The 23,570-nt window shown below is 39.7% G+C and overlaps 1 protein-coding gene across 3 annotated transcripts in view; it reads right to left on the bottom strand.

Moving 5' to 3' along the window:
* LY75 (lymphocyte antigen 75) overlaps positions 1-23,570 on the bottom strand; it is a 50,252-nt gene that overhangs the window by 24,478 nt on the left and 2,204 nt on the right. For 2 of the 3 annotated variants that reach the window (XM_068407562.1, XM_068407563.1), the window contains exons 2-17: positions 22,799-23,173; positions 21,640-21,813; positions 21,199-21,363; positions 20,502-20,612; positions 18,675-18,815; positions 16,708-16,896; positions 15,873-16,030; positions 14,831-14,941; positions 13,516-13,604; positions 12,988-13,160; positions 12,615-12,811; positions 11,063-11,205; positions 5,224-5,305; positions 4,575-4,646; positions 1,087-1,210; positions 179-214 (exon numbers count right to left, since the gene is read on the bottom strand). In XM_068407562.1, coding sequence (XP_068263663.1) covers positions 179-214; positions 1,087-1,210; positions 4,575-4,646; positions 5,224-5,305; positions 11,063-11,205; positions 12,615-12,811; positions 12,988-13,160; positions 13,516-13,604; positions 14,831-14,941; positions 15,873-16,030; positions 16,708-16,896; positions 18,675-18,815; positions 20,502-20,612; positions 21,199-21,363; positions 21,640-21,813; positions 22,799-23,173 — 2,340 coding nt within the window. Of the gene's footprint in view, positions 1-178; positions 215-1,086; positions 1,211-4,574; positions 4,647-5,223; positions 5,306-11,062; positions 11,206-12,614; positions 12,812-12,987; positions 13,161-13,515; positions 13,605-14,830; positions 14,942-15,872; positions 16,031-16,707; positions 16,897-18,674; positions 18,816-19,586; positions 19,666-20,501; positions 20,613-21,198; positions 21,364-21,639; positions 21,814-22,798; positions 23,174-23,570 lie in introns of those variants that run through there. The other variant, XM_068407564.1, reaches the window with a different exon arrangement.

The following is a 23,570-nucleotide window of genomic DNA, read 5'->3' as shown; positions in this document are numbered from 1 at the left end:
GGGAAGAGCCAACACTCCTTCTTGCATTCTGAGCTCTCTCAGAATCAAATTCTATCAGTCATGACCTTTGCTGGTACCAAACAAGTATTACAGTAGTAATATAACAAAACTAATAAAAGATATAGAGTATTAACAACGATATACACATAGCAGAAGAATAAGCAAAAAGTTCATTTACCTGGTATGTACCACTCGGGTGTCTTTGGAGTGCTACCTGTCCAGAAGAAAAAGAGGAATTGTCACTTCAAGTTCACCTTCTAACAAGACTGCGGTCAACAAAGTGATGTATTGTACTCATGCTTCTCAGTATGCATGATGGGAAAAAATAAAAGGAGAAGGAAATCATACACAGGTTTAATAGTTTAAAATAAGCCAACGTAAAACTAATGGGAGTTTTGCATACCTCAGTCTTAAACAACTGTGGCTTTTTTTCTCCCAAGCAGAATACAAGCATCAAAGTAGTATATCTACCCGTATCTCCCCACAACAAAAAAGTTTCATCCCGTGAAATGCCTTTTAATGAACAACCAAAACATAAAAGCCTACTGGATTACAGCACTTTTCATACTCCATGGAAAAACCTGGATCTGTGCAGTTATGCCATTCTATTCTTTTGTATTCCCACTCCTCTGTCGCACTACAATGAGGAGCTAGTACACTAGTTTTACCAGAAGCAGGCTAATTCACTTAAGGTTGAAGCAAACTGTACACCCAAGATGTCTGTGGTCATTTAGTTACAAATATCACTAAGAAAGATTAAGTAAAGTCCACAAATGCTGCAACTCAGTGGCTTGGATCACCTCACCTAATAAGAAGCCACTTCTCACTTCATGGGGCAAGAAAGAATATGGGAGCAGTAATACTGCATCCCCATCATGGTCATTTTCTGATATATCTTCGAATATTCTAAGTGCACATGTGTTTGTATGTGACATGCCGAGACATCTCATGTACTGACCTCTTAACAGTTCAGAAAGGAAATGATAAAATATTGTTTGCAAAGTTTGTTATTGGGCAATAATGATAACTCAACGGTAATAAATAATGAACTCTTTTATAGGAATAATGGATGTAACTGAAGTTTACCTTTTGTTATCTGGCAGACCCATTCAAGTTTAGCCTCACAATCAAAAGGCTTGAAGTAAAATTCCAGGTCTCTGCCTTCATGGAAATAAAATCTCCAAAACGATCTCCGTGAAAACTGAGAGGTCTGTATAAAAGTAGAAACAAAGAACTGAGTGAGTATGGCATAGACCTCTGAAATGTGAAATGAAACTGTATTAAAAAGGTGCTTTGGCAAAGTCAGTATAGTTTGCTCTGGTTCTAGTCCCGCAACGTATTTTGCAAAAAATGAGCAGATATAACTGTAACTCTTCAACTATAACTCTCCATGCTAGCCAAGTTTGTGAAGCAATTAGGTAAAGGGCTTAAGGTCAGTCTACAGACAAAAGTCTCTTCTTGCAATGTTGTTTCTTTGCTTTTCTGTAGCGCACAGGATCTCATTAATGCTTATTATTGAATTATCTGTTACAACTTGTTGCCCTGAAATGATTTTCATTTCTGCTCAAAAGAAGCAACCATCTGAACTGGCACAGAAATAATCTTTCTTGTTTAAGATTATTTCCTGCAATCAAACTTAAAATCTGACTCGACTCTTGCTGATCTCTCCAATAAGGAGAATTTTTTATCATTTAGTGAAAGAAAATGACTATACTTAGCGGGTAAGGGAAGGAGGTTACTATATTCACAGTGTCCCCTTCAAACTGCTCTCCTCTTGCCTAAAATTTTTAGTAGCTTAATGCTGACAGCTTCTCAGCCTTGGGTCATGAACACAGGAGAAGAGAATGAGGGGAAATGATAGTGAGCAGAAGCGAACAGATGCAACTATCCTTTCCTTCAGTAAATCCTAAAAGCAGAGGTGTTCTAATTAGGTTAAAAGAAGGGATGGTATCACAGAATCACAGAATCACAGAATGTTAGGGATTGGAAGGGACCTCGAAAGATCATCTCGTCCAATCCCCCTGCCGGAGCAGGATTGCCTAGACCATATCACACAGGAACACGTCCAGGCGGGTTTTGAATGTCTCCAGAGAAGGAGACTCCACAACCTCTCTGGGCAGCCTGTTCCAGTGTTCGGTCACCCTCACCGTAAAGAAGTTTTTCCTCATATTTATGTGGAACCTCCTGTGTTCCAGCTTGCACCCATTGCCCCTTGTCCTGTCAAGGGATGTCACTGAGAAGAGCCTGGCTCCATCCTCATGACACTTGCCCTTTACATATTTAAAAACATTAATGAGGTCACCCCTCAGTCTCCTCTTCTCTAAGCTAAAGAGACCCAGCTCCCTCAGCCTCTCCTCATAAGGGAGATGTTCCACTCCCTTAATCATCTTCGTGGCTCTGCGCTGGACTCTCTCTAGCAGTCCCCTGTCCTTCTTGAACTGAGGGGCCCAGAACTGGACACAATATTCCAGATGCGGCCTCAGCAGGGCAGAGTAGAAGGGGAGGAGAACCTCTCTCGACCTGCTGACCACACCCCTTCTAATACACCCCAGGATGCCATTGGCATTCTTGGCCACAAGGGCACACTGCTGGCTCATGGTCATCCTGCTGTCCACTAGGACCCCCAGGTCCCTTTCCCCTACGCTGCTCTCCAACAGGTCTGTCCCCAACTTGTACTGGTATATGGGGTTGTTCTTGCCCAGATGCAGGACTCTACACTCGCCCTTGTTATATTTCATTAAATTTCTCCCCGCCCAACTCTCCAGCCTGTCTAGGTCCCTCTGAATGGCTGCGCAGCCTTCCCGTGTGTCAGCCACTCCTCCCAGTTTTGTGTCATCAGCGAACTTGCTGACAGTGCGCTCTATTCCCTCATCCAAGTCACTAATGAATATATTGAATAGAACTGGTCCCAGTACCGACCCTTGAGGGACTCCGCTAGACACAGGCCTCCAACTGGACTCTGTCCCATTGACCACCACTCTCTGGCTTCTTTCCTTCAGCCAGTTCACAATCCACCTCACTACCCGATCATCCAGACCACACTTCCTCAGTTTAGCTGCGAGGATGCTGTGGGAGACCGTGTCAAATGCTTTACTGAAATCGAGATAGACCACATCCACAGCTTTACCATCATCTATCCACCGGGTAACGTCCTCATAAAAGGCTATCGAGTTGGTTAAGCATGACTTCCCCTTGGTGAAGCCATGCTGAGTGCCCCTAATGATCCCCCTATCCTTGATGTGCCTAGAGACAGCACCAAGAACAAGTTGTTCCACCACCTTTCCGGGGATGGAGGTGAGGCTGACCGGTCTATAGTTACCCGGGTCCTCCTTCTTGCCCTTTTTGAAGACTGGAGTGACATTCGCTTTCCTCCAGTCCTCAGGCACCTCTCCCGTTGCCCACGACTTAGCAAAGATGATGGAGAGTGGCCTAGCAATGACTTCATCCAGCTCCCTCAGCACCCACGGGTGCATCCCATCAGGGCCCATGGATTTATGGACGTCCAGATTGTTTAATTGGTCCCTGACCCAGCCCTCATCTACCAAAACAGATTCCTCCTCTATCCTGACATCTTCTGGGGCCTCAGGGGTCCGGGGCTCCTCAGGACAGCCTCCAGCAGTATAGACAGAGGCAAAGAAGGCATTCAGTAACTCCGCCTTCTTTTTATCCTCTGTCTCCAGGGCCCCCACCTCATTCATCAGTGGGCCTACATTGCCTCTAGTGTTGGCTTTACCTGCAATGTATTTGAAGAAGCCCTTTCTGTTGTCCTTGACCTCTCTTGCAAGGTTTAATTCCAAGGAGGCCTTAGCTTTCCTAGTTGCCTCCCTACATCCTCTGACAACAGACAACAGACTGTGATTCTGTGATTCTGTGATTTTTAAGGCTACTTCAATTTCTTTAGTATCGGAATGATCTTATAAAAAGTCAGGTGATGCTTCAGAAAAATTAAAGGCCATTTTAAAACTCATGCCATCAAGACTAAATTAAGCAATGAAGAACATAATTAGGAATTAAGCAGAGGCCTGACATTTTGAATTAGAAACTGACACAGCACTTACACTCTATTTCACAAGTAAACAAGGAAATACACAAAATAAACATGAATACACACTCTGTCCTGGCTATTGCATTCCCTTACTTCAGGTTTCAAATATCTTAATTTGCAGGTAAGAAAAACTAATTTAGATTTTTAAAGTTACTGGTAGGAATCTGTTTGCTTTTTTTTGTTTTAGATTCCACGTTACATCCTTAAGTGTTATGTGTAATATACAAGAGATACATAGTATGGCATTATGCAATAGAGAATAGCATTGTTAGTAAAATATTTTGTAGTTCAAAAGAAGTCTTATGAAAGGTTATCATTAGCACAGTGCTTGGTTCATAAAAAACTGCTTGAATAAGGAAAAATTGATAATAGGTGTAGATTGGTAAGGGGAACACTAGCAACTTTTTCACTATGCAAAGAAAACATCTCAGCAGTCAACCTGAATTCAATATACAGCTGGCAAAGGTATTTTTTCCAAGTACTTCCATGTAAAAATATGCATGCTGTTATTAAAAACCTTGAAACTAACCTTTAATGCAGCACAGTCTCTTGTATCATATTCATCTTCCAGATAATCAAGTGGCATAACAACACTAGTTACCTACAGGATGGACAGGATGAAAGAATCATTACTTTACTACTATTTTTGCTATGGTAATCCCCAGAGATAACCATTCAAACCTGGGATCCAATTCTGTTTATCACTATTAAAATATGTGTTAAATGACAGTTACTGGATCAGTTTTGAGTCTGTGTACCTGTTATTATGGGGGGGAGAGGGAAAGTATCACAATTTCAGGCAAATAAATTAATTACAGTGAGGAAGATATTTTTGGAGAAGTCTGACATATCAAGGAGATTAACTGATAAACTCTCCCTTCTGTTGTGGCATGAAGACATCTTGCTCCTTCCACTAGCTCTTAAGATGTTTACTACTATATTTCTGTTAAAATATTTTAATGCAATAGAGACAGAAATCAGGTTAACCTTATTAAAGATATGTTTTTCATTGGAAGTCTGCCTGGATGGCAGCTTTTAAGTGCACAATCTTCTTCTGAATTATTCATCTGTTGAAGGATCTGCCATATTTTAATTAAAATATTTATCAATTTACTTTCAATCCAGTCCAAGCTGAAACAAATCAGGACATGACATTTCCTGGTTAAAAGTTAACTTACGGGTTTATCATCACTCCATTGCCAGGTTCCTAAAGAATCTGGATTCCTCTTATTCATTCCAATCCATACCCATCTGTCATTGCTGTAAATAAACAAGAGAAAATCCTAAACCAAGTATATGGTTCAGTTCATTTAACAGAAAGACTGACCTATATCATGGCATTACTTAGGATCAAGCAGCAAAACCAAAGGTTTACTACTGCAAGTTGTAGCAGTTCAAAGAGAAAACAGGCGTAAAGGCTAGGACTTCTGCACTTTTTCTTTAAGAAGATCTGTAGGTTGTCTTCCCCTGACCACAGAGAAAACTAAACTAAATCAGATAATTCCTTTGTTCGCTGCATCACCACTTCATCAGTTCTCACTTGATATAAAGGTTTCTTTTCAACACTTCTTCCAGAATCACACACACAGTGTTTATTTGGCTTCCTTCTCTTTCTCTTGTCCATCTCAGGTCGTCTCTCTCTACACCATCACCTCAAATATACGATTCCTCAAAGTACACAAAAAAATTTTACTCATACAGAATAGCTGGCTTCATATTTCCCTTTAGTTTGTCAGGGATATAAACAAACCAAGCATGGGCACATATTTCAGTTATGCACCTTTGTAAAATAGGCATAGACATAAGTGAGCACATAACACCACTGACTCCAACACTTGCATAAAAGAGTGGCAACAGAAATTTTACTCCATTTTACAGGATTACAGTCAGAACTGTATTTTTTTCTAGATTTTATTTCTTCCTTTTTTGTAAGCAGGGGGTGCTTAAATTCAAAATTTCAGCTACGCTCCAAAATACAAAATTGCACCAAAAAAAAGGGTTTACAATGTGAATACTTAAATCAACAGTACCAGTCTTTACCATACTCTTTACTATTGCTTATGAATCTAAAGGTACTGTAACAAAATGAAGTACATACTAGTCAAACTGCAAGGTTAATTTTGTACTGCAACCTCTACTTCTCAAAGTATCAATTTTGTGCTAGGCACTGAAGTTTATGATAATTCCCTCCAATCCGCTACCCTGCCCAAGAAAGGCAATAGACGCTTTTCTGTATGATGGTATCAGCTGGAAGCAGCACAGAGGATAAAGACCATGAGTTTTCCATGAATTCACAGGCTACGTGAAACCCTACTGCAATAGAGCTGTGGAAAAGGCACTCTCATCAAGGTGGTCTGACTGATAGTGAAGTATTGATGACAGTACATGGCTCTTGTAAAACTGTATCAGGAGTACTATTCCAAAAGTTTGTGTCGTACTAAAATACAGAGAAGGAATAAAGGATATTTGAGGAAATGAGAGTTTAGGTTATTAACAAGAACTAAGGATTTTCTTGTCTAGTCTTGACAAAGAAAGACAGGGAAAGGATACAATTATTCTTTACAATATATTAGGGGACTAAATACCCAAGACGAGGAACTATTTGAGCAAAAAGGACATTGTGTCTGGAGGAACCACAACTCAGAAATAAATTTAGGCTCAAAATTGGAAAGAGATGTCTGAAAAGCAGAGGTCAGAGCTTGGAAAACAATCCCAAAAAAGCAGTGCTGACAAACTTAAAGTGATTTTAAGACAGAACTTGGTAAGTTTATGAAAATCACTTTATTACACGGAGGGATGGACTCAGACCCAGGCTTACCTGCATAAGCAATGTTATGAAATCACCAGGCAACGTTAAGAAATTCTTTGGTAAGACTGTGCCACTACCTTTCCGCACATATCACCATAAAGATGCTAAACTGAGCCTGAAATGGCTGACAACAGCTTAGCCCAGAATATGTGGGCTAAATACATGAAATCCAAGGGCAACAACATTTTATTTGGTAGGATTCCCATTAGGAAGAAAAGAATCAGCCACCAACAAATCTCATTTTGTTTTTTTTTTCTCAACTCCAGTATTAATTTTCTGACATTGGTGTGATAGTGTGATCTCACTAGTGTGATCTTATCATACTGAATAGTCTTTAGCCTTCTAATGGTATCACTAAGGTGCCTTTAAAGAGCCTAAATGCCCCATATCACTCCAGAGGGAAAACTTGTGAGCCAAACATTCACAGCTGTCAAGCAGTTAAATGGTTTTTGGCAATTTGCCTTTAGGATTTTATTTTTCTGTGATTGTTCTTTCCAATTAAGAATCAGACATTGCTTAACCCTGCCCTCCTAATTGTCACCTACAGGCTTAGTGTGGTTTAAGCAATTGATCATCACAGAGGAGTATCTACTAAAAAGAAAATTTGAAACACTCATTCAAAAGGATCTGCAGTAATTACCTGAGGAACTAGAGCATTTTTTCAGTGTCTTTCAACTTGTATTTGGCTTTTATGTAATAAACAAATAAATAAATAAAAAGTGTGCCAGGTCAAGAATTTCTCCAGCTTATCTCCCAGTTTACAATTACTGGCCTGCAAACATAACAATGTTTTCCAGCTGACTTACACATTAATGTATGTTTTTTGCTTCTTTTGGAACTGTTCAGACATGACCGTGAGTAATTCAGTAACTGCTACACTATCCTTGATAGCACTTATAAGCTTAAGTAAAGCCTTTCGATAGCTCTCTGAAATTATACTATCACCTCATCACAGAAAAGAATTCTGCCAACTATTTAAGACAAATATGAATTAAGACTCTCTACTGCAACTAAGCTTGCAGCAAGGAATTTGCCTGTACTTTAGGTATCTGTCTCCTCATTGCAAAGCATTTAAAATTCATCCTATGGATTGGTATCAAAATGGATTTATCAGTGCCAGAGTATTCTTTGAGCTACATTCCTGGAACCACCTCTAAAACCTAGATTATCCTGTGTTTTAACATAAAAAATAGGCACAATTTGTGCTTTACAATGGACTCTATGCTGATTAACAACGAAAGACCCTAAATCTCCAGCAATCCCTGCAGAATACCACTGGCTCTTCTCTCACACAGAACTAAAACTTTATAAAATTCAATGTTGTGCAGGAGCAGATCAATACAGTTTAGATCAATGTGAAGGGAATATAAACCAGTAATTTTTCTACTGTCACATTCTAACTGCTGAAATAGAAAAAAGGATTTTTTCTGCCCCTTATATCAGCTCCAACACAAGATTAAGAGCCTAAGTGAAGTTACTGTGGCTTGTAGTTCAAGCCAGTTCTTGACAATAGGTAACACGTGTACATCTGGGCCAACTCCCAAATGGTCCAATTTAAAGCACCATTTAAGTTTAGGCAGTGCTAGCCTAAAAGTATATATGAAGCCCATTTGACCCCCTGCTCTTCCCTCTGTAACAGGCTACTGCCACTAGCTGAATCCCCATCCTGCTAATCACCTACTCTTTAGCGGAAGAAAAGAGAAACTGTATTAATGCAATTACTACAACTTGCATCTCAGCTTTATTGCTGTTTTGGCCAGTGTGTTGAGAACGAGATCAGTTTTTTCTTGCAAACTCAAGTGTCTGTGAGGTTTTCTAGATTCAGAACAATTACAGCAGCAGAGCTGTGCGTATAAAAGGCAACTGATTTCTTTCCAGTAAGGTGTCCTCGTTGAAATGTTATTTCTAACCAACCCAAGCTGTTACTCTCCTCGCACCCAGCGTCGCTGCCAGCTATAAGCTGCAGAATGCTCACAAAAACAATCCTAAAAGAATGGAAGCAACTGAACCGGATCTGTTCCACCTGTATCATGTCCCTCCAAGTGAAAGGAGGTTATCTCCTATTTCTTTCAGACAGGGGAAGGTTGGCAGGCAAATTTTATTTTCCTTTCCAATGGCAATTGCCCAACTTGGCTGGAGCAATTCTAGCTCTTATTTGCCTCTAAGGTGGAATCCGAGTAAAGAACAGAATGGACTAGGCAAGCTGCCCTTTTCCTGGTGAACCAAACTGACTTTTGCTAACATTTAAAAACAGTTCTCAATGACTCACCGGATAACTGTGCAAGGGGGAAAAACCGGAAACCAAAAAAGCTAAGGTGTGGCTCCTTCCCCAAGCTGAAATGAGTGCACTGAATGAATACTTTAGGCCTGAGTTTACACTGAGTAATGCAGGGAACACGGACGAACTGCATGCCAGTGCACTCCGGCAGCTAATCCCATCTAACATTATCTTAGGGTGATTTCTCCTGGTTACCTAAATTATTTGTTCTTGGTGAAATAATTCACTTGGTTTCTTCTCTCCTTTCTCAAATGAGTTTATTTTCAGACAAGCCACCCTTCACTCTTGATCTCCAAAATACTTTATATAATCACCACCTCTGAGTAATTTAAAAGCATAACTAACTCAAACACTTCATTACGTTATCTAAACAAACAAACATTATTTAAAAGACTTCAGGCAATATCAGTTATATAGCATTTCTGTTCAGGAAGTTCTGCAATGCCTGAAAAGGGATTAACCCCGATGAAAATACTGTTTTGGGTTATATTTCACACGTGTAGTTACTGCAATACTGACTGCAAAGTCAATTTATACTGGGCTCAATATAGTGCCCCTTATTTAAGTTCTGGTAGAATAATACTGAAGTACTGGGACTTTCCTTCTTCCACGCTAAGTTCAAGTTTTCCGAAATATAGGAACTGCAGCAGCATCATGTGTCAGCTGACTTTCTGGAAAGACAGGAGAAGTCTCCACCTTTAAACTCCTAACAAAAAATGGCCATTAACTATAATTAATACCTCAGACGGTCTGCAAGCTGAAAAGTAGTTCCAAGTACTTGTAGAAAAATAAAATAAGTTACTTCTCTATCATGTTTCATAGTAGATTAGGTACACTAAAACAAAATTTGTACTTGCAAAACAGTATAATAAGATCTATAGCTAAAAATAATTTGTGCACTAATATTTCTTTCAGGGACTTTAGTCACTTGAGCAAAGGAGTCAGAAGTGGCTTTTATACAAGCTAACCCATCTATATATAGAGCATACAAGCTTGTTTTTGTCTCTTATTAACATAAACATTGAGTAATTTTCATGATTTGTGCACTTCTAAAAAAAGTTCACTGCGTTTTCAAGAAGGTATCTCTTCAGTCATCAAGTTTTAAAATCTAATCACAGTGTTGTACATTGGCAGCTTCTGAAATAATCCTGATTCAGTCTGTTGATGACAAAATTTAGATCGTATAACTGGCAGCATTTGAGTTTAAGCTGGCAAAAGTTCTGAAAAAACAGGCTGCCAATCAAAAAAAAACATATTACACAAGGATCTGACATCACACCAATGCCTAATAAAGCTTTGCAGTGACTGTTCCTTTGATTAAAAATAGAGCCCTAGACTCATATATTATGTAGCATTTAATTTGTTGATACCAGAAAACTCAATGCACCCATCTAATGCCCATATAGTGTTATTGCAATTATGCCAAATGGGATCCATGCCAACCAGATTGCTGGACACTACATTATTCACGTTTTCAAAAGATAGCACCCCGTTTAGTCAGGAAGCATTTCATGAATAAAGATGCGACCTATCTGAAAAACTGAAATAACAACTCATCTCTAGAGAATGTATCAGTAAAGAATAGGAACAACTATGACCCAGTTGTGTCAAAATTCAGCATAAAGAAGGAAACACTTTGTTATAACAACACAAACTTAAATTAATTTAGAAGATGCTCCAAGCAAATCTCTCTTTTCCCGTGCTCCCTCTAGCAATGTGAAACATTTGCCCAGGCTGTACTCCCTTGACATTTTCCAGGAAGGCAGTGACATGACCAGCAGTTCAAATGCCACATCTAGCCGTTTTTACTGTGGGAAACACAGTCACTGTACACTATCTCATACTTGCCATTTGGGGTCAGCAACAGCATTTGCGATCTACTGCAGAATGCCACTGAAATAAAAATTTTAGCCCATGGCTAGTTTGTTACCTGATTATTTTTCTCAGGATAGAATGAAGTGCCTTGATTTCTTCTGAGTGACTAAAACTAGGCAGATGGCCTCCGAGCGCTTCACAGAACCTTTCTGCCTCTTCCCAGGTCCTGGTTCGCAGCACTCTTTCACTGTGGAAGAACTTCACAACAGCCAAACATCAGAGTAGAAAATGACACAAGTGACAGCATTTTTAAAACACTCCTGTACTACTGAAATATGGCCACCCTAGGTAGGAATGAATAATTGGTATTTCCATAGGGAGAGAGCTTGACTTCTTAACAATTACTTATTTTTTCAGTTTGTTTGACAACAGCCAGACTCTGAAGTTTAGCTGACACAATTTGTTTCAAATGCAACATATTCCATATGGCAGGCTTTTTCTGTTTTTCTTTACCAGAAAGATTTTACAAAACAACACCCAACTCACTCCAAAACTGCAAGCCAAATCACAGGTTTTAAGGGATGTCATTCTTTCAAATTTATGGTGAACTGAAAAGCCCAATTCTCACTGAAACCAGACCCGTTTGGGTGCTGCAGGTGAAGAAAGTTCTTTGGCACACCCTTTGCTACCTGCACGTATCAGAGTTGCATACTTGGCTCATACACCTCAGCTAACATGTCCACTTGATCCCCTTGACTTCAGTCCAAGCCAATTCCCATCAGCTGGATTTCTCTGCACAGACATGCCGCACTTGGTCAACAAGAGTTTTGGAGAAACTGCCAGGGCCAGCTGTCACAGCCCATCAGCTATGGGACAGCTATGCTGCACATCAGCTTAGACGCATCCCTTTGGGATCCTTGCCCACAGCCTTGTTATTGAAGTTGTTTCCCCACTTTGCTACATGAGCTGTTTACAAGACACAGTTCATTGCACACACTGAGTCCAGAAATAATGAATAAACAATCGAATAAACAGCCTCAGTTTTAACTTGATTTGATTGTTAATAGGAGGGGAAAAACCTGCATTTCTAAATACAAACTTGTTTAAGCCATTCCAGCTAACAGCATAGATGCTTACTTCCACTATTTACTTCAAAACCAGTAAAATACAATTGAGGCTGCACTTTGATGAAGTTTGATATCCATATCCAAACCAGAGAAAATCCAACCTCTCCCACCTACACTCTTAAGAGTGCAGAAAGGAAGAGGACAAGGGAAGGCAATGCAAAGCACTTCCCTTCCCGATTCAGGTGCCTCTGCGTGCCAGATGATGACAGGCAGGCTAGGATACAGCCACAGCACCCTCTGTCAGCACCAGGCTCCGGAAATGGCAGCACGGGTGAATGCTGTCACCCCACTCAGCTCTGATGTGCTGAGGTGGCCACAGGAAGAGCAAGGAGAGGCACGCTGCATCTTTCAGGAATCAGCAGAGGATGATGCATGAGAACATCTGGAGGCAGTCAACCTGAATCAACATGAATTCCTCCTCCCAGTGTAAAACATCTTTGAAATACCCTTCAGAGCAGCTATAAGCCACAAAATGGCTAATCACACACTTGCTGCAAGACCGTAATGAACAATTAACATCCAATAGAAACCACATTTTACCTTGTAGCAGGCAAGGCCGGATCCATTGTGCCACCCAGGGGGACAGGGATCAGTTGGCTTTGGGAGCACTTCTGGCTCTTTGGGCAGCCCGACATATTTTTTGCAGACAGAAAATGCTTTAGTGGTTTTACAGTCCTTAGTTTCCCACTTTCCAAGAGACTTTCCACTGGGCATGGCCACACATCCTCCTGCAAACTCTAAGATTTAAGCCACCAAAGACATATTTAAAACTATTGGCTGGTTTTCAAAAAAATCCATAGATTTCTGAATGACTATTTTATTTCATCCTTAGAGTTCTGTAACATGGTACTCTAATACTTGCTCAATGTAAAATGATAGTATTTTTATGTATTTTTTTAATTGTTAAATTTACCTGGTTGCAAGGAATTCCAGTTAGTGTATGTCACAGCTTCCGTTTTTTCGCCATCCACTGTACCCCAGGAATATATTCCCGATTGGCTAATATCCTGCAAACCAGTCCAGAAGTATTTTTCTTCAACTTTGGTGTGTTTTCTAATTAGACTGTTTATAAATTCTTGCTCAAATCTGAAAATTCACATATTAATTTGAGTCAGTATTTGAAAGATATCTGAAACTATTGAGACAATTTGAAAACCAGGCATATTATTACATGAGTTAGTTCAGGTGGTTGTCCAGGCAGTCCCATATTCAACATGCGGTCAGTAGGCTGGGAATTCAGATACCTCCAAGAAGGTTTTACACTGTAAGTTTACCATTGTCATACCATGGAAAACATGGTTTACTAGTTCTCTGCAAAAGCAATTTTATCTCTATTTTTTCTTTATAAACCACTAATTAGCATACAAAGGTTTTAATCCCTGACCATATCTCCAGGATTGTACTGTAAAACATGCCCATAAATTACAGAGATGTGCTTTACCTGTTCATCACTGTAAGATTGCACTGTGCTCCAAACGAAACTTCCGTTTTATAAATCTTGTAACAGTAGTTTCGATGTCTCTCCCATCCCTGGTCAGAGAATGAAAAACATGTTTATACATAACAGCCTAATTTAGGCATTACCTACAGGAGAAAATAAATCATTGCTAACATTGGTTGGTGCCCACAAGCTGGCACAGCATATACAAGAAATGCAGTACATCACATACAAGGTCCAGTATCATCAGCTCTCAGATTCACAGTTCTAAGAAATAATGCAACCATGGGAATAAAATACACCACTGTTTTAGCTCGACTGTGCAGTCTTCTGACTGCTATGTGCATTTAGAGAGAGAGAGAAAGGGCGACAGCCTAGTCCTGTTCAAAACAACAGGAGTTTTCATGCTGTTCCACCAACGTCAGGATTCAAACAGAGGAGCAATAAAAGGGCATCACTAGTGTTGACTTCTGAAAAAATATTTTATACTGAAAATGTGTGAACTTAGAAAATTTCTCTCTTATTCAAATTTTTTCTTCTATATTTACATTGAAATTTCAAGGAACATTAACGTGTTGCCTCTTTGCGAGCCTACCAATGCCACTGGTGTCTGAACACAGACACAGACACAGACAGCTGTAACTTCTACATGCTTGCAGTCTCTGAAGAGTAAAAATACCCCGAGGTTGTGCAGAAAGAAAGATAAAGGGTAAACATATTTCCTGTGGCCGACAATATGCCACACAAAGTTAAACCAAAGAACTCTGCAGTAGCTGGTAATACCATCTCAAGATTGTTCAAACCAGAAAAGACTTCAAGCCTTATTTATGCTGTAAACAAGTTATGCTGTAAAAAAACCCCAAAACAACCAAAAAACCCCCACCTTTATTCAAGTCAAAGAACAAAAATAAGAGCCAAGTGTAACAGAAACCTAATCTATCAATCTCTACATATCTTTATGTTGCAAAATGCTTATCCTAAATTTTAAAACATACTTAAAGCAAAAAACACAGAACAAATGGCATTAGTGATAACGTATCTAGTAAAAGCAATTTTTTTTCCCAAACAAATAAATAAAACACATTTCCTGAGTCCAAGCTCATAATACTTTCAGCAATAAACAGAGTGGTAATACATCCAGAGCCTGCTTAGGAGAATTTGAAATTTGGCTCATGCTATATAGATGTCCTTTTTCAGTGAAAATGTTCCATAGATCTTATTGTACAGGCAAGAAAGAAATGGGAAGTAGAGGAAATAAGTAATTTTATGCAGGTTTCTGAACCAAGTGAAAGTAAAAGAAATACAGGCTTCTTATTACCTCTTCCAATGAACATCTTTTATCTGATTTTGTTTCATTCAAAATCTCTCCTTTTTTCTTGCACACATATTTCAATTTTTCTTCACAGGATTTGACTCTCCACTGTCCCAGCTGTGAGAAGGAAAGGACAAAAAAATTATTTAAAACTCTAAAATCTTTCTTTTTCCAAAGTTCAGGGGCTGACTTTTTATAAGGGGGAAAGCCAAAATGCCTTTAGCAAAAATATTGGAGGTTGGATGCCCTGGATTATATGCATAGATGTATGTTTGGAAGGGAGAGAAAAAGCTGACAAATGCAGAGATGGGAGGGTTCTGGATCACATCTGAAAAAGGAAGAAAAGGACAAGGGTGGTGCCAGCTCTCTCAGATCAGGGAGGGAATGGGTGCAGGAGGCGTGCCCATCTTACTGTGGAGGCAGGGAGGAGGCAGCTCAGAAGAGCTGGGCACATGAGCTCCACTGTCAGCCTGACAGCACAGCAGGCAGAGGCTTGCTCCCATTTTCTACTGAATCTGGGAGATGGGATACAGCCTGCTTCCCTCTCCACTCATCTTTGTGACCTCCTTCCCCCATCCACCCCTTGTTTCTTCTGTACTGTATCCCCCCAGGGTCCGTCCTCTTCTCTTACAGAGGTATCTCACTACCCATCCTCAGACAGGGTGGCCCAAATTGGTCCTAGAGATGACTGAACGCACCTTTTCCTTTCAATAGTTTGGCCCACCTCCTTCCTAGCTCTCTGCCACAGACATGCAAGAGTACAGTAACCCAAAATGCAGAGTGACAAGGACAACTGGCTGGCCAACAGCAACGGCAGTCTCAGAGCTGTGAGCAATTTCTTCCATTCTTTGCAGTACACAGCTAATAAGGGTCAGCTAAATAATTTCAAGAAATTTGCTTGTAGAAAAATTATTATCTGTATTTTAAACATTATTCCAGAAAGAAAATCAATTATCTGCTTTACCCTTCCCGTGGCTTTCACATACATCAGTGTTGCTTCTACTATGATGGAAAAAAAACCTAAAAAAAAACAACACTGTATTCCTACCTTGCCTGAATATGACACACAGTTAGGAGTGTCGTTAAAAGGAACTTTTGGTTCATTCTGATCCCAGTATGTAAAAACCACAGCTGAGTGATCTGACCATTTGAACAAGGTTGGTACATCTTCATTTCTGAGACCCATCCACATTTCTTCTTTAGCATCTGTAATTTAAAATTGGGATAACACTGTAGTTTTAAAATAATACTCAAACTAATCGGAAAGGAATGTGAAATCAGCAAAATTAGGCTCTTATCACTATACTGCACAGCATAAATGCCACAATTTTTTTCTTACAGTGAGAAAGGGGATTTGAGACAAGTACAGTATATTTGTGTTACCTTGTTTCTTAACTTACATTCATGAATGTGAATAAGTTTCACAGAGAATGTAACAAACAAAAAAAAAGCCCACAAATAATGAACACTCAAGCAAAAAAAGCTCAACCAAACTTAATTTTTAGAGTGCACACAAAAACATAAGAGCACAGAGTACAGATAACTTTATTAGTTCAGTGACCCAGTAGTCAAATATTGACCCAACTATCTACAATTCTCTTTGAATGAGAAAATTAAACATAAAGTATTAGGCAACTAGAAGTAGGTTAGCTCAATCAATCAATCAATAAATAAATAAACCAGATCAAACCAAAACAAGAGCTAATACAGAGGGACTGGACCTGAACAGCAATACTCACCACTAGCCTGGGTACAAGCTCAGCATTAGCATCTTCATTTGAAAGCTAGAGGTTATGACAATCATATGCTAGAACATAGAAAGCGGTTTGTAATTTATGGTGCACAGCACTTGGTGCTTGACCTTTGCAAGTATCCCAACTCACCATTATGAAGCTTTGTAACAACCAGTTCGACATCTGCTAATGAGTGTATGCTGATGAGGTTACTCTTATTTGCTTTGCACAACTCATCTGCCGCACTCCAAGGTGCCTGGGTGTTTATCAGCATGTAGCAAAAACCATTGTGGGGAAGCCAGCCTGAGTCACAGCGAGTATCCAAGTGTCTCCACAACTCTAATAGTAAAGAGAAACAGAATTAGAGGCTTTTGCTTTACATTGCCTAGTGCAATGGGCTGGCATTTTCTTTGTGTTTTAAATCCAGCAGCACCTTGGAAACAGCCAGAAAGCGGCGACCGAATGTGTTCACATCTCTTCAGGGCTCATGTTTTAAAAAAGGGTCACACTTCAGTCAAGCAAATAGACTTGACGGAGCAGCATTATGGGCATTTGTAATATTTTGGGACCATAAAGTAGGCACAAGGAGAAAGAAGTTAGTGGGAGTGAAAGTAAAAAGCTGGAGTGCATTACACTAAGCTAGTCTTAGTGTAAGCAAAAGGTTCAGAAGTAATTGTAAGCAAGATTTCAAAAGCAATTAAAGGCAAATCAAGTTACTTCATTGCAGGACAGCAGCCTCAACAAAAAGTTGCTTGTTTTGTTCCAGCAGGGGTTTGCACTTTTATAGGTTATTATTATCTATATGCAGTACCACACATAAGACCAATTTTTAATAGCGCACACTGAAACAAATGTTTAGTTTTAAATGTATTTTCTTCTGAAAATGAAGATATTCAAGAATTCAAACTATTTTTAATGGATGCTGAAAAAGGTATATACACTGATAGCCTTTCTGGTTCAAAACGCACTATAAAATACTCCAGTCACGAGAATTTTGGTTTTTAATTAATAAAATACTGTATAAACACTGGTAACAACTCTACATACTCCACTGAGGAGCCAGAGAACAGATAAGGATGGTTAATTGACAAATAGTTTTCAAGGGATCATTTAAAAATTTGAACCAGTTTAGTTAAATTTAAACTGCTTAGTAATTTTTTTTCCTCAAAGGCACACATGTCCCGTGGGGAAGCTGGAGAGAACATGCCTTAGTCAGTGGCACCCCATGACACTTTCCACCTCCACGACACTGCTTCATCTCTCTTAATCCATAGTCCTCCCTCTCATCCAAGGACAATCATCTTCCAGTAAAAGTTTTCACGGAAGAGCCCTACAAGCACGAGCCCTGGAAACTGGGTAAGACCAAAGCACACATGGAAGAACAGGCCATGGATATGGGAAGGGTTGGACATCCATGTGTAGGTAAATGGCCAAAAGCATGGAAGCAGTTATATGTCACAGTTGGACACTGTAAAAACTGAAGGACTGTATGTCTGTGTGTGTACGGAGGAGAGAATAAAAGTTTAAACTGTTCTGGTTTTCCTACTGTATTATTTACTTTCATCTTGTAAGAGCTGTTATGGATCCAGTAAAGATTATACACTGGGCAAGCTACCAGCTCTTGCACTCTGTTTTCCAGTGCTGGGCCTGGTTTCAAAGGATAGTAAGGTCATTTAACTGCTTCTATCTGAATTCAACAGAGTTTGATCCAAGCCTCAGGTAGGTTTCATTTTACGTCAATACACACCAAGAGTGAGAGAAATGGGCTTAAAGCAGAGATGGAAAGGTTTGAGGTGCAACTGCCAGTTCCAGACTTTCAGTAGCACAGGAAAGAAGGCACAAGCTATGGAGGAAAACATGATGAAAAGGGCAGGACTGTGCTGGGAAATGCTTTATGTGTGAATGAGAAAGCTGCAAAAAATGAAAGCTGTTTGTGATGCATCATCTTGACACTGAAAATACAGAGTTTGCTTCTGCTCTGCTAAAAAACCCAAAGCTGTTGTGAAAGTGTTTTGGCAGAGATGCCTAAGAAGGCTTGGGGAGAGGAAAAAAAGACTCCGTAAGTGAACATTATTCTCATATTAACATACAAAAACCAAAAATGCAAGCTGTCTTACCTGGAAGGCTTGAAACTTCATTGAGTGACTTCTTGCAAATGTATGGAAGTGGAGTCCCACAATGGTAACTCTGCCACTGACCTGAAGCAGCATTCATCACCACACAGCTAGTCCCATCCAGCGGGGACAAACTCTGCATATCTATAGTCAGGAATACACAAAAGTAGAAGAGCACAAGGTATCAAACAGTAAGGTAGTGACTGCTTCTTTTTTTCTATTGCTTTTCAATACAAGAATAATATACTTTGCATAGTACAGCACTGTGTATTTGAAGAACATAACTTGCTTTGAATGAAGGCATCTGTCCTACCATAGGTCCCACAGAAAGTTTTTTGTAAGAGAGAAAGTTTCAGAATCAAGGAATCTGGACTTCTTTTCCAATGTTTAATCACAGAACCAGGAGGAATGTTCTATTTACAATACAACAAACCCTTGGCTGAGCACTTTCCCAGACTAGAAATATCTCAGGGGAGAACCCTTTTTTGCAGCCCTCAGTTTCCTTTGGCAGCCCCTTTCCAGCCCCACTCCAAACACAGCTCTGCACTCTTTCTCTCAACTCTAACCATAACTCTTACCTTAACAGAAACCTGAGACAAGGCCCCAATTAAAAATATCACAGAGGAGAACTCTTTTTTTGCAAGCTTCCCTTGGAGCGAGCCCTTTTCCAATGGTACTTTTTGGCTTGCTTGTTCTTTGAGCCCCAATGCAAACCCAAGCTGTGTCCTACACAGAGCACCCCAGCTCTGTGTGCACTGGGTTCCTTCAGTCTCACATAGAAAAGGCTCAGGGTGGATCTTAGTTCTTCATGGGAGAGCATAACAGAGACAGGGCCAGGCTCTTTTCAGAGGTGTACAGTGAAAGGACAAGAAGTAATGGGCACAACTGGCCGGTAGCAAAACTCCTGTTACATACCAGTAAGTATTTTTCACATGAGGGGTAGACATTAGTACGTCTGCCATGACTGCAGACTAAATTATGCCACTGTAACTCAGGATAGTCTAGGTGCAGCCAGTAGTACAAGCAGCAGAAAAGTCCTGAACCTTTCCAAAAGAAAGACATATTTGCAAAATGTCACAGAAATTTCTTAGTAAAGCTTTCAAAGAAGTAACAGAAACCACTTCTTATCTTTTCATAGAATTCATGTTGCAGCACTATTCTAGAAAATGAAGGAAAAAGAGAACTCCACTTTTAAAAGGTTAAATTCAGCTTGAATGACAGAACAATATTAGCTTCAGTATTCCTGATTGTTATACCTCCAGGATTCTCATGTATACACATCCATGACATATTTGTGAGAATATTACAAATATATGCTGAAAATTCCAAACAAACAAGACTCTCACCAATTCTACTAGGAACTGGTAGAGTAATTAAAAAAGGTTTTTCAAAGGTTTCATACTTCTTTCATCTTCACCTCGAAACAAATTTAAGCAACTTTGAAGTTTAAAAACACAAGTTAGGCTTCTAAGTAATGCCAGTTCTTGCACATACATCAATAATTGTAATATTTGAGGGAAGTCAATGCCATTCTGTCAGTGGGAGGAGAAATTCAGCAGCTAGGGAAGCTGTAGATTCTTTACTAAAAAGGACCTCAAAGATACTATTTAAGTTTTGCCTTTTTAGAGATTTATTAATCTATCCATAAATATAAAACGAGTGCAGAAAGATTCACTGGCTGGGAGAAAAAGATGCTTCTGAACTTTTAACAGAAATGGGATAACAATTATTGTTTTGATGAAGTCCGATGGAGATGGGTAAAAAAAAAAGGCAAAGCAAAATACTAGTTTGTGTTGTGAATACTGTTAATACCACCAGAAACATCATTACCTGGATGCCAGTTGAGAAAATTCAAAGGTTTGTGATCTGACCACTGCCAACCTCCAGAAACGTCCAGTTGATTTAAGCCAATCCAAAAGATCTCCGTGATGTCATCCTTAGCTGGAGATAATTTTTTTTTTAAGAAAACAATTAGTATAAAATGCTCATCCTTTATTGGCCTCCTTTAAAAAACGTGATCTGAAAGGGCATGCATTTGAGGAAAGAAAGATTGCTACTATAATTGGACATGCAACCTTTCTTGAACTGGGGAGGAATTCACCCACACAAGTCTTCCCTCCCAATGCCTTCAGATGTTTGTCCTTCGGTTTTATGTTCCCAATGGCACACTGATAATTCATCCAGGCCAAACCTGAACATCAGTGAGGATGATTTCATGACAAATGGGTAGCATGCTCCTAAAACACCCACTGTCACTTTGGCCCGTATTTGAGATTTTGGGGACATTCCTCATTACAAATATGAACAACAGCTAGCCACTACAATGAAATCACACAGATAAATTAAGAAAAGAACCTCTAAAGTGAAATTAGCAGCTTGTTTTTGCTACACAAATGAAAGTACCAAAGTATTTCAAGCACAATCAAGTTTTAACACAGCATTTTAAGACAGAAACTAAAATGCCGTCTTCATCTTATATTAATTTGTCAACATTTCCTGATATTCGTATGTTAATAATTACACCTACCTTGTATGTAACTTAATTCAGATGCATTTTGTATGCTAAGTAAATCTCCCCCTTGCCTCTGACATGAAATATAAGCTTCCTTCCAAGAAAGGGCAGACTGTGTATTAAACTGGTAGCAACTTTCAGACCCCAGATCACGTTCCCAGAGATCATGACAACCATCCTCTGTTTAAAGGAAGCAGAAGGTACTTGTAACTACAACTATACCGAAACATCAAGAAAATTTCAAAAGAAAAGTTATTATACAGAAGCTCTATCGATTTTTATATTGGTAATCACGTATACTGCAGAGTAAGTGTGTGCCGATTGTTTTGTCAATGTTGCAATAGAAAAGGGACCTGCTTCTACCCAGCTTAACAGCAGCGTGCTCCACCAAGGTGCAGCCGTACATACACAAAGTGCCAGAACGCTTTTGGACGTCTGTTTAGAAACCTAACGTGCCTGGTTGTAAGCAGATTCCCCATTTTCCATCGCGAGTATAATCTTCAGACGTGGCGCACCATTTCCCACCCGTATGCGTTTCATCCTGAACACAGTCATGATGCCACGTCTCTTTATAGAGGAAGGGAAACTCACAGGGCTTCCCATAGGAGTTTCCATCTTTGGTATAAACCTCTGCAGGAAAAAAAAAAAAGAAGTAGATACAAGTCATCTAGGGGAGGAAAGGACAGCAAATCAATATTACTGCTTGTACAGACAGAGTTAACTTAAAAGCATGCAAATTGCACTTGTGGTCTTAAAACATTGTATCTTGTTGTTACAGATAATATATAGTAATGCCAGAACTGAAAGAAATGAGACGAAAATATTTGTCAGTACTTTTACTTCTGAGTGGGGCATAACACAGCAGAAACTCGTTTCCCCCTTCCTGGTAAGTTAGGGCTAAATACATTGTGCTGTTGAAATCCAGGTGGTTTGCACAGAGTACTACAGAACAAGGCTCTAGGAATCAACACATACAGGAGAGGGAAAGCACTTCAAACTGGAGCCTACTGGGCTCTTCACACTGGCCACTTTGAACAATTCAAATACAAAGAAAATTCTGCTCTTAAATATGGTAAAGCAAGTTTTCACCACTTCTTCCAGCAAGCATGAGATTTCAGATGAGACTAGCTTCCACGGCAAGTGCACAGACTACCAGGGCAAAGCAAACGGACAGTTCCTGACAGTCCCAACAAGCTGTGAGCTGGCAGCATGCACTGAATTTGATTGTACAGCCTACCAGCAAAGAAAATATCCTCAAATGCTGCTCTTACTTGAGCTAACAGCAAAACTCCCATCACTGTGAAGAGCACAGTGTCAGTTCTGACAGAAGATGGTTGATATTTCATAATTAAATAGGTTCTCACTAAAATATGGGGGGAGGGATTTAAACATGCTAAGAAAGCCACTAACACAGCTTCTGTAGTTGTGTATATTATTTTTTATTTAAAACAGAAGTTTCATACTTGAATATCAATATCTCTCTACAGCAAAACATTCTATTGCTTTACTGATGAGTCTTTTCAGATTACTAATTTTAAGGATTTATTTTCATAGACATACAGCAACAAGCACTTAACAAAAAAAAAAAATCCTCCAAAGCCCTGTGCAAACTTACCATGGTACGGATACCGACATATATCATCGGAAGAACTGTTGCTTCTCCACTGGTCTGTTGCATTTATGCTTGCAGTTACATAGGTACCCTTGATAGTCACTTTGTACTGAGATGCACCAACGATGGAAGCATCAGCACATCGCCACCACAGCATTAGTTCTGAGTTACAATCAGCCATTTTCAGGCGAGACAGTGATTTGGTAAATATATCAAGTCCCAGGCACTGCTTGGACCCCAAATGAAAGAGGCGATTCTGGGATACCCATTTCCATAAAGCTTCACTTGTCTCCTTGCAGTCATCTATCACTATCCGCGAGTTTTTAACTTGTATGCACTTGTTCAGTGTGTCATGGCGAATGGTAAAAGCATCGTTGCCTGTATAAAAACAAACAAATATCCACATATAGGTATGATTCAATATCACTTTCACAGGCAATTCATTTTTAAAAGTGTAATCACATTCTGAGACATGCTACCAGACAAGTACAGCAACTGCTGTTCATACATTATACTCTCACAGAATCACAGAATGTTAGGGATTGGAAGGGACCTCGAAAGATCATCTAGTCCAATCCCCCTGCCGGAGCAGGATTGCCTAGACCATATCACACAGGAACACGTCCAGGCGGGTTTTGAATGTCTCCAGAGAAGGAGACTCCACAACCTCTCTGGGCAGCCTGTTCCAGTGTTGGTCACCCTCACCGTAAAGAAGTTTTTCCTCATATTCATATCCATGTTAAGTACATTTTCCTGCGCTTTAGTGAGTATTCTT

This window comes from Nyctibius grandis, chromosome 9, assembly GCF_013368605.1.
Source record: "Nyctibius grandis isolate bNycGra1 chromosome 9, bNycGra1.pri, whole genome shotgun sequence".
Taxonomy (NCBI): Eukaryota; Metazoa; Chordata; class Aves; order Nyctibiiformes; family Nyctibiidae; genus Nyctibius; species Nyctibius grandis.
The sequence above is the reverse complement of the archived record's forward strand: the minus strand, read 5'-3'. Positions and strand labels throughout refer to the sequence as shown.